Genomic DNA, 12,055 nt, shown 5'->3' with positions numbered 1-12,055 from the left:
TTTTTTTTTGCTATATCATTTTCCATGTGTGTCAAAAATCGTGAGGTGTCAAAAGCACATGTGATTAGTCAGGTGAAACTCATCTTCATTTTTTCTGAAATGGCTGATGTGGCATTTAAATGTATATTTAACCCCATGAAACGGTTTAAAGTGAACTATTTCCTTAAACTTTTTAGGACGCTTTCTGTTTTGATGGAAGTGAACAGTCACTGTATACATAGTTATTATGTAGTGCTCTTTCTTCCTCTGCGTAAGTTGGAGAGAAGAAAATTGATCTTGAGCAAAGAACTAGCTATTTTAATAGTTCGTGAGAACGAGAACCGTTTTTGGAGCTTTCAGTTGTTTCCTGCTTTAGTTTAAGATGAAGATTTAAGAAAGTTTAAGATTTAGTTTTAGGAAAACGTTTAGTTTTAGGTAAAAATTTTCCTTGTTACTCTTAAAAGTAGTCGATCAAGCAAGACATGTTTGGTGTATAAAGTTTGCTCCTGTAGTTTTGCACTCGAGCTATGAGGCTAATGTAGCTAACAAGTAATAAACACTCATTAGTTAGCATTGTGCAGTTAGCATTGTGCAGACTGCATGCCTGAATCATCACTGGCACAATGAACTCTTGCTTTAAGTTCCACACAATAGAAAACCACCAACTATGGAAGCACTCCCTCTCTCAGTGACTCTGGATGGCGTGGGATGGCACAGATCTCATACGGAGCAGGGGTCAGGGTGACCCCCAGAGAGTAATCCATACTGGGCTTCACCCCGTCAGGCATGAAGAAGCTAAATCTCTGCAGGAAGGAGGTGAAGAAGAGGAAGAGTTCCATCCTCGCCAGATTCTCCCCGAGACACACTCTTTTACCTGTGGAAAAACATTTGCTAGGTAATATGAGCTTGTTAGGAATTTTACATGAAGATGGAGTTTTTATATAATAGACATCTACCATAGTTCAAATGAGTCCTAGGAACATTAGAAAAAAGAAATAAAGAAAATATGAAAACGGGTGGTTATCCTAAGGAAGAAAGTGTTCAACTCAGTGGAAAGTGCTGAGGTAGTATTATTAGTGTTCATTGATTTCATAGCATTGCGTTTATTTACAGCTTGATGCTGTAAAGTAATGAATGTGGCATGTGTGCAATTCTAAATATGTCTCACCCATTGAGAAAGGAATGAAAGCCGCCCTCTTCACAAACTTCCCTTCTTGATCCAGAAAGTGTTGTGGATTGAAGGTGTCTGGCGTCTCCCACTCGCTCTTATCAAACATGACCGAGGTTAGATTGGGAATAATGTCGGTGCCCTGGGAGAAAAAGAGAACACTGAACTCATCCCATGTAAGTGGAAATTTCTATATCATGACAGAAAATGTCTTTTTTTTCGTAGATGTTAAGCACATGGATCTGGCCTTGTAAAAGTCACCCACTCACTTTTAGCAGGTTGAAGACTCTCCACAAGGGGGTGCTGTTAACATTCAAGTAGCTTTTATGTGCCTGTCTGCATTCGTGTCTTTGAGTGAAGTATGTTTTTGGCCTACTGCTCAGAATGCAGCTTCACACAAAAACCTGTCTGCATTCACGTACTTGCTTTTAGTTGAATCATTGCGATCTGAGGCCATTTTCTTCAAAAATTTCAAACCCCAAAAAATGGCAGGCAAAGCCGTTTATGAGCCCTAGTGATAAAATCATTTAGAATATTTAATATTTTAAAATCATAACATTCAGTTTGTTGTGCTCAAAATAGAGTTTATGTAACTTCATCTGATATATGTATGACTGCTGATACTACTTGATTACTTTGCTAGCTAGTTAGCAGGTTAAAGGTGACACAGCTAACAGCACCAAAAATGAAAGACAATATTCAGTGGTTCTAAATCAAAGCTTAGAGCCAGACAAAGCAATTATTAATTAGCTGTCAATTTATTGTTTCATTATTCAGACTTCACAAAAAACATTTTGATTTACAAAGTTAGCATGGCTAGCTGATAAGCTTATCAAGCTAGCTTTGTCAAGAGTGAGTGCGTTACGCTCTTCACTGTCCACTGCTGAGAGTGGCCACTTGTAACTTAGGTGCAATGCGTTTCCAAACACTACAGTGCTAAAGCAAGAGTAAAGCACTGCAAAGCAGTGGAATAGTTGGAAAAGTTAGATGTCGATAAACATGTTATGTTGGTTGTTGGTAAATTTACTTAACTGTAAATTAATGTAATAAATGTTTGCCTGTATTATAATTAGTGAGCACCTTTGGAATAATGTACTCTCCTATCTGGATGTCCTTGGTGGCCTTTCTAGGGAGGCTGAGTGGAGCAATGTTTCCAACCCTCTGGATCTCATGAATAACTGCATCAGTATAGGGCAAATCAGCCCTGTCCGCTGTGCTGGGCTGCCGTGATTGACCAATCACCCAGTCGATCTCAGCCTGAACCTTTTCTGTTGGTATCATAGGTATAAGACAAAGCAGAGGAAAGTGTTGTTTAGGCATTATTATTATCTAGGATATACATAACATACCACCTCCTTGTTTCTACACTGGTTTAATGGTATGGCTGATTGGTGTATGTATAGGTCTTTACTTGTACAGTGCAGTTATGATGAAACTTATACTATCAGTTAACGTACTTGCTAACTGATAATACACGTGTGGAGTTGTGAAGTAATCTGAAATGGACTTGCCTATGTGGTTTCTGGTGTATGACATCATGTTCAGGAATGAATGATGATATCAGAATTATATCGACATCAACAGATAACTGTTTAAAAAAATGATTGGCCTTGAACTGATGTTTGGATTTGAAAGATATTCCAAACTGATGCCGTATTTGGGTCATTCTACAGAAACGTCCACTTTTTTATTTATCTGTAGGAGTCACCGGTGTTACCAATCCTCACTGATGTTACACATCATGGACTATCCACTAACATATGTAATTTAGGCCATTTGTTTTCTATTTTTTCACAATTACCTAAGAATAAAGAAGGTCACACCAGTGACGTCAACTAAAAGCTTCATATGAAATCATGAGCTAAATGAGAAGATTTCTGATAACTGAAAGACACAGTGGACTTACCATGTGCTTTTCTTCATAGATCCTCAGAAAATAGGTAAAGGGAGTCAAGTGATGTCATCAGTGTGATTTTTATTTCAAAATAAGAGATTTTTGTTACACAGTAACACCAGTGACACGACTCCTGGGGACCGCAACTTTTATTATATATTTATTTGGCATTTTCTTTGTCATTTACCTCAAAATATGGCCTCACCCTTTACACAACTGTGAGGACGAGCACTTCTGTGATGCTTGGAGTTCTATTTGATTGATTTACAGACCAATATTGCTAAATTGCTGGTGTAATTGTTAAGAAGGTGTAATTGTTAAAATAACTTTGTTTTATTTTAAAATATAAATAAATTGTAATCCTAACATTTTTCAAGTGTAATATATCTGTAAACATTAGGGACAGAAAAATGGACGTTTCTGTAGAATGACCCATTTATTGCACTTCGGAAGAGCAGAACATTTATGAAATGCTGGGTACTAAAATACTTGCAACCCTCTACAAATAAATATGTTTCTCTGTAATGCTCCAAGTGGATTTATTTCAAAATTTTATAAATGTGTATACATCGGCATTGATAGATATGCACAGTCATATGCAAATGTTTTGGTGTCCCTGATCAAATGACATGTTGTTGATTTTCTAAGTGAAAACAACACATCCTCTTCAGAGAACCCCCTTTAATAATACACAATTACTGTTTGTTTGCTGAATTTAATATACTAAAGATAAAATACACATAAAACTTATGACCTGCGTGAAAGTTACAGTGCATTTTTATGTTTTATTTATTTTTTTGCCAATATCTTGTAGTCAGCAAATAAATAGAAATTGTGTGCTAAAATTAGCAGAAGAAATGGCATATTTAAGTTCGCTCACTGCAGACGATGTGTTAACATATTTTCACTTAGAAAATCAACAAAACGTAATCTGAGTGGGGATGTCCAAACCTTTTGTTTATGAAAGTATGTGAAAAATATCAGATTTTGGCATCTGCCCAGAATTTTCATGTTGATGCACCCTCTAATGCTGCTGTCTATTAAATTGAAAAGTATGTTGCATAACTTAAAACAGTATTAAGAGCCTCAATTTTGAAGCTAGAGACTAAAGAAGTACATTTCAGACACCAAACATGTCTTGGCTGAATGAGTGTATTTGCGGCCAAACTATTCCTTTAAGGAAAGATATAGTAATGAATTTCATTGGCAAATTTAAAAAGTAAACCATGGTGTCTGCTTTACCCTGCACCTCTGGGTACTTGGCCATGTAGAGGAAGCCCCAGCGCAGGGTGGTGGAGGTAGTTTCAGATCCAGCAACAAACAGATCCACAGCGCACATGACCAGATTTTCTTCATGGAACCCTGCTGCCACATCAGCTTTGTTCTGGGCATGAAAGAGCACACAGAGAAAGAGCACTGATCTCCTACATATGACTGTATTGAATAAGCTGTGAAGGCCAAAATCAATGAAAAAAAACATTATCCAAAGCCACAGCAGGTCTCGGAATGCATGTTGGTGGGTGAACCATTTGCATGCATGCCCAGAGTAGAGACCGATTTCTCATGATGTAATAGAGCGAGGCAAGAAGGGGTTGGATGCAAGCGTGAAGCATAAATAAAGATTGTGATGGAGACTGTGATGGTGATTGTGATGGTGATGGAGAAAACTTCAGCACATTTCTGAACACAGAATACAAAATAACTGAAAGTCCTTTGTAAAAGCTACAAAACTTCACACCAACCTTCTCGATCTCAGTCAGGTAGCAGTCAATGTAATCTCTGAGCTCATTAGGGTCTCTGTCCTTTTTGTGCTGCTCAATCTCTGTTCTCACAAAGTTCTTCACTGCCTCCCAGTTCTTCAGCATCTCCTGGTGGGGCCCTGGCAGCAGCTTCATCACCACAGAAAAAGAGCTATGCAGCTGAAAGAAACAGGAAAAAAAAACAAAAACAAAGAAGAAACACTGACTATTGATGATCACTTTGCAAATTCTCATAATGAATGAATAATATTTACATGGATCAGATATTATCGAGTGAATGTTTAGGGCTATCAATCAATGTAGTTATGTTATAAATGAAGTTTGGGGGGAGGAGCATGGCTGAAACCCCTCCTTCTTTCAGTCTAATGGGTGGGGGAGTTCTCCCCCGCTCCCTTACTGAGTCTTCCCTCATACTACCACCATGCTGAAGGCATGGTCTGAACTCATAAAGTTATATTGGTAATCATGTGATCTAAAGTTTATTTTGATGATAAAACAATACATCAGACAATGTAAGGTTTAAAATCTGCACGATCATCATGCAAATTGCTAACAATTCCCTGGAACTGAAGAAGGTAAATGTCAGTTGATGATTTTAGTAATAAAATGACTAATCAAATTGAGTTAAGTAGTCATGACAGTTTTGCTGTTATTTACTGAAATAAGTCTTGTCAGTGTGGATTAGTATTCAGATTCTAGATATTTGTGTGCGTTGTATTGTATGAATGGAAACCTGAGCCCAGATGGAAGCTTCGATCTCCATTGCTTCTTCAAACAGCTGCATCATCTTTCTAAACCTCTGGTCCGAGTACTTGAAGCGATGGCCGAACACCAGAGAGCAGATGATGTTGGCCACACCATAGTTTGTGATCAAATGAGGATTGAAGGGCTTTCCTGCAGAAAGAAAACACAGTCTATGATCAGTTCCCAATAAACACTGCAGTGACAACCAGGGCTGCATTCATGATTCCCCCAGTGCTTCTTTAATGCCCTTATGTACTGACCTTCATCATGTTCACTTCTAATTTGTGATATTTGTCATGCAGTTTTCCAATTCACAACTGTTCACTGCAACTGTCCCTCTACTGCTCATAGGAGTGCTTGATAATTAGCTGAAACAGGTATATTTTGGCAGACAAACACACAACTTTGTTCAGCAGACTCCAGGACCATAAAACTCGGCTGTTGATTTGATCAGCCTTGCAGACATCATAAATTTAGGACATTAATCTCCAGATTCTTAGTATGTGCAGAACTTTTGGATGTTCTAAGCTAAAACCTCCATCAAATACTCTCTCCCTCTCTTGTCTAATGTATAGTGAATCCCAACATATTACCAACATTTGCTGCCCAGTTTAGTCGTGGTGGTTGGATAGCATAGTGGATAACATCACTGCCTGGAGTCAAAGGTTTGATTCTCTGTCCAGGCAGGAATGCCACTGCTGTTTTCAGACCAATAAGACCTGAATTTATTATTTAAATATCAAATCATTCTATGAAAGTTTAGATAAGAGCTAAGCATTAAGTGTTTAAAGATATAGTAATGAATTTCATTGGCAAATTTAAAAAGTAAACCATGGTGTCTGCTTTACCCTGCACCTCTGGGTACTTGGCCATGTAGAGGAAGCCCCAGCGCAGGGTGGTGGAGGTAGTCAATGGATTAGTAAGGATGTAACAATACAACACATTGTATTGTATCATAGGCTACATTCACATTACAAGCCTCATTGCTCAGATGTGCAGATCTAATTTGAAAAGATCAGATTGGTGTGTCCACATAGCTCTGAAAAAATCAGATCTGTGTCACACTAAGGCAAAAAATAAGATTTGTACCATTTCAGCCTGGTAATGTGAACAAAGCCATGATGTATCATATTGTATCATTGTATCATGACTGGCTTGTTGCTAAATTGTTAAATGCTGTAGTCAATTGAAAATACAAACAATACAACATATTAATGCTGTATTGGGAAATATTTCAGATCCAGACATCACTGTATCATATCAAATGAAATCAAAGAATGGTGTGTATCGTTACATCCCTAATGGCTTGGACAAAACAAGTCATTTAGATAAACGATACATATTTCAAAAAAGAAAATTCAGTTGGCGAGTCAGATTACAGGATTTAAAATGTATCTAGGCAATCAGAGCACAGAAGAAAAAATATTAATCAGGCATGAGGGAAACTCAGCTAGCCAATCAGATCACAACCAGACTGCACTAAGGTTGATGTCTGTGAGAGAAAGAGAACAATGAAACTGTTCATGTTCATAGGCTATTAATAAAGCCTATGTGAATGAATAATGGATTCTCAGTGTCAAGTCTGATGTCCAAGCAGCTGCTTGGTTTGCCTGCCCTCTAGCTTTGCCTCTGACTGTGTTCACACAGAATCAGACTCATCATACAGAACCAGCACAGCATCGCAGTCAGCTGACAGAACCAACCATTCAGGAAGATATAACAGGCCATCACAAAAATGAGAACAGTTTACCATTCCTGTCACCGATGTCTCTTGCCAGGTAAGTGAACTCATCCAAGATGGCTGCTTCGAGTGACTTCTTCCCAACTCCAAAGTACTTGAGTGTGGAGAGAGTGAAGCGTCTCTGCTGCTTCCATGAGTAACCATTACAGCGTATCAACCCTGCAACCAAAAAAAAAACAGGAGGCCAAGGTCCAACTAGGTCTACACAGATGCTGAATGAGAGGATTCTCCATAATGAGTGTCATGTGCTGTCCAGAAAGTTCTGAATCAAAGTGTATTATAATGTAAAAGCAAATTTGTTGAATAAATGTATAAAATTATTCTAATATGCTGCTTTTGGGCAATTTCACAGGTTTCAAACAATCTAGTCTAGGAAGCTGTAAAAAGTCTGTAATAATTGAAAAAAATGCTGTAGATAAAAAAATCTAAAACAACTGGGAAAGCTGCATAGCATTGAGAATGAAGTTACAATAAAATGAATGACCTCATTTACAAATTACTTGATATAGCTGTATATTTCATTTGTTGGTGTTGTCAAAATATTTGAACTATTGTGTAAAACTACATAAATAATCTTTATAAATAACTTTCTTGTGTCTAGTGACATTAAATTTAAATCTACCAGCTTTGAAATCTACACTGGATAATCACACTGGATATCATACATTATGAATTTAAAGGTTAAGAACCACTATTTTAATTTATGTAAAACCATTTTTTTCTGCAGATACATATAAATATAAAATTATATAGAATGATTCTAATAGGATGGTAATATTTTCTAGGAAGCTGTGAAGTTTTGCTTGAAGAATTGAGCTGTAGATAATTCCATAATAATTGAAGTGAAAGCTGTGTGTTGAGAATGAACTTATAATAAAATTACTACCCAGAATGCCATATTCATATTCAAAACCAGGAACCAAATCTCACTGATCAAATAGCCATTTATAGTTATGATATTATAGTGGTGATGATAGGAACCAGGTGTTGCGATGTCTACAACACAAATACAGACATTTTATTTACTATCCAAAACCACCAGTGAACCCACACGTGTCTTCTGAGTTTTTATATGTAATGCTGATGATGCTAAAATAACAGTCAATCTGAAAAAAACAAGTTTTCTATTTTGGATTACAACATCCTGCATATACCTCTCCATCATAAATGGCTTTAAAAAATACATTTTGGGTCAAAGTTGTTTGGAAAAACTATCATAGAAAAACGTCAGACATCAGGCAGTGTATTGATAACCATTTACACCCAATGACAAACAGTCATTTAACCATGCAGGCCTTTTGGAAAATTAGTGAAGTTTCCTTTTAAGAATCCTAAAGGGCCAAACGAAAGACAGGATGTTCTGGAGAAACACTATACATATGGTGAGCAGGTGTCTGAATCGACTAGACATGACTTAATTTACAGAATTTAAGTTTCATAAAAGAAATCACTGTAACACAGAGCCTCTTGAGATTTTGTTGAGTCTTCTTACCAAGATTATTGCACACTCTAGTGTGGACGACAGTATCAGGCCTGTCAGCCATGCTGTCTCCCTGAACCATGAGAGCCTCCTTCACTGTTTTATAGCCATTCAGAATCACTATCCACGACTGGGCCATCCGCAGACTGTACACATCACCATAGTGGACAGCAAGCTGAGGGAGACACATCGTGAGTCACTGTCTGTCTGCATATAAAGTAGATGCACCGTCAAATAAAATTCAACAGAAAAGTGTAATTCAATGGCTTAATTAGAAATGTATTAAATAAAAATGACTAACTACATCGTAAATTTGGCTTCAGTAAAAATATCTAACCATGCAAGAAGGATGCCAGTATTATCAGATGCTTGTAAAACCTGTCCTGGTGAAGCCTCTACTAAAAAACAGCAGCACAGATCCTTCTGTACTTAACAATTTCAGACCAATTTTAAACCTTCCTTTTTAAGTAATATCTTAGATAAAGTTGTTTTAAAACAATTAAATGTGTATCTAATGTCAAACAAGTTATTTGAGAAGTTTCAATCAGGTTTTTGTTCTAATCATAGTGCTGAGAGAGCATTGGTTTGTGTTGTGAATGACCATTTATGCACAAAGTCCTTCTATTCTGGTCTTATTGGATCTTAGTGCACCCTTTCGATGCCCGTTAATAACAAGATTCTAATCCACTGTCTAGAATGCTGGGACGGCCTCTCAGACACAGTTTTAGATTGGTTTAAATCATATTTAATGAATAGACAGTTCTTAGTTTCACTGAGAAAACATATAAACATTTCTTTTGGAGTCCCGCAGAGTTCTGTTTTAGGGCCTTTGCTTTTCTCTTCATATGTAATGGATTTGAATTCCCCAGTTACATTCAGGTTTCAGGTTCCTGTACAGGTCCCAGTATGTAACTGCTGCTTCATTTAAAGTGGAACAGAAAATTCCAACAAAAAGCTGTCGATCTCAGCTTTGTAGAAATTAAGACATTCAGCAACATTTAGCAACATATTTGCAGGGCTGACAGAGATAGTGTTATAAAGCATAATTGATACAGGTTAATCTATACATTGTTATGTTTTGTTTTTACTATTTTGCACAATAAAAATATTTCAGATTTTCTTTGGTTGTTAAAAATGGTACTTTTTAAAAAGTGAAGGAACATCCTAGAATAATGATATACCATGATATTTTTAGCCAAACTGCCCACCACTAGTTTTATGTACCAAAAACAAACATATTTAACTTTTGCATGACAGTCTTCCAACCTCTCTTTGTCCTTTACAGTAAAACAGACTACTTTGTTATGTAAATGAGCTCCATTCTGATTGGCTGCCCTTCATTCAAAAAGCAGTCCAGGCTGAAGCAGTCCTTAGAACTTTAACATGAATGGGTGGAGTTAAACAGCTGTAGGCCAATTAGATGGAGATATGTAAACATGTTGTTTTTTTGTGGCATCACAAAAACAATGAATTTTAAACTATTTTGCAGCTTGATTTCCACATATGGACTGTATAGATGTTTTGAAACTTTAACAGTTCATCGCTCGTGTTTTAAAAAAAGCAAGAAAAAAAATTATGGGCCCTACTTGTGCAATTATTTGGCAACTGCTATGAAACTGATTAAAAAGAAAACAACATTATGGAATAGAAATTGCGATTTAAAGTTGCAATATGCAAGTGCAAAGTTAAACTGTGAGGGCACATTTTAGTTTCTCACTCTCTACATAACCAGCCAATCAGAATGCACTTACATTTGAGTTTCATAGTAGTTACCAATATGATTAAAAAGTCTTTAACCACTGAATAATAAGCTTATAGGCAGTTAATCTGAACTTCGAGGTGCTTGGAAATGGCATGAATGGAAGCACGTGGTAGTAATAGGTGCAGTAATATAAGAGACAGTGATTCATACCTGTGTCATGTTGATGTGAGTTTTCTTGAAGTTGATAGTGAAGATGTTGCCAAAGAAAGGTATGCCAGGGGGTGCGGGGGGGAAAGCTTTGGGCCTGCGGTTCTTCACATAATCCCAAAGCACCAGGAAGACCACAACGAATATCAGCAGAGCCTGAAAATCCAGCCCTTTCCACACACACACCAGAAGAGACCAGCCCAGAGCCATGACTACCACAGCTCCAGAGTAAGTGTGTGAGGTTTCTTCTCTGCGCTGTAGTACTTTACTGAGGCAGAGCTCTGTGACACTTGTCCTGTGGTACTTTGCCCTGTTTTCAGTGGCCATGAAATTAACCCAACAAAACTCTCATTCAGTCTAACACTGTGAATCCAAAAGTAGCTCATTTATTCACATTTATATATTACATTAGAAGTTCCCTCATACAAAGTGACTGTTAGCGCTAGAAGCTAAAAGGGTGAAAAATACTGAATATAAACCACCTTTTGATTCAGAAAATATTTGTAACTTAACAACAGTAATCACATTAGGGATTTCCTTATTTGTGTCACCACAAAACCTCCTTGTTTCTTTCTGTCAGTCAGCATATAATCTGAATGACCAATGCATGCTTGAAGAAGTTCAGCGAATAGTTAACTAGTGATATAACCTGTGTTACACAATACTGGTATAGATATTAGGCTGAATGGTAGGAGGAGCATCACAGAATGTTGGCGCAAAAAGTAGGGCACAGCGATTTGGGTCAGTAAGTGTTTATTTGTAAAGCTTTTTTTCTAATTCAAGTAGAAACAGGAAAAAAAGCGCTCAACATGAACTGCAGTTTTGAATTTTAACATTGATACATCTACATCTACATTAGAGCTCAATAGTGTGGATCACTTGTCATATTCATAATGGCTATTTTATTTAATAATAACTCATTTGGTCTAGACTGAAATATTAAGACACCAGTAGGTATTTATCAGATATGTTAGGATGTGCTATTTTGGGAACAAATTATTAGATGATAAATAATATACTGTAATTATCTGTTTATAGTAAGTTGTCTGCCAGCTGTTTGATCACCAGTTTTCAAATATGAGCCATTTTATTGTAACTTCATTGTGGATGTTAATTTTGGTATAACTTCTGCTGTCAGGACAAAACCTTGCATCTCCATTTTTGTTGTTTTTCAGTGTTTGACATAATTTGAAAATGCCTGTTGCTCTTTACATTGTGTATAAAATTCATGATGAATGGACCAGAAGAAGTGGCCCAAAATTACTTGGAAAAAGTAAAAATAAAAGCTTAAGTATGTTTCTCAGGTCCGTAAGTCCGTAAGGTTACTCATCATGTATCCTGACCATAAAACAGCACTGCACCATTTATCATTTATTTATT

General features: G+C 36.9%; 1 protein-coding gene across 1 annotated transcript; it reads right to left on the bottom strand.

The window, feature by feature from the left end:
* On the bottom strand, positions 1-10,969 carry LOC118822823 (cytochrome P450 2J6-like). Its single transcript, XM_036592124.1, has 9 exons — positions 10,679-10,969; positions 8,779-8,941; positions 7,296-7,445; positions 5,535-5,695; positions 4,784-4,960; positions 4,284-4,425; positions 2,228-2,415; positions 1,148-1,289; positions 1-853 (listed from the first exon to the last, which is right to left on the bottom strand). Exons 1-9 carry the CDS (start codon positions 10,883-10,885, stop codon positions 645-647), a joined length of 1,539 nt encoding a protein of 512 aa, XP_036448017.1. The 5' UTR covers positions 10,886-10,969; the 3' UTR covers positions 1-644.
* Positions 10,970-12,055: the final 1,086 nt, after the last annotated feature.

The sequence above is a fragment of the Colossoma macropomum genome, unplaced genomic scaffold (genome assembly GCF_904425465.1).
Source record: "Colossoma macropomum unplaced genomic scaffold, Colossoma_macropomum, whole genome shotgun sequence".
NCBI lineage: Eukaryota > Metazoa > Chordata > Actinopteri > Characiformes > Serrasalmidae > Colossoma > Colossoma macropomum.
This window is presented reverse-complemented; position numbering and strand designations above follow the sequence as displayed.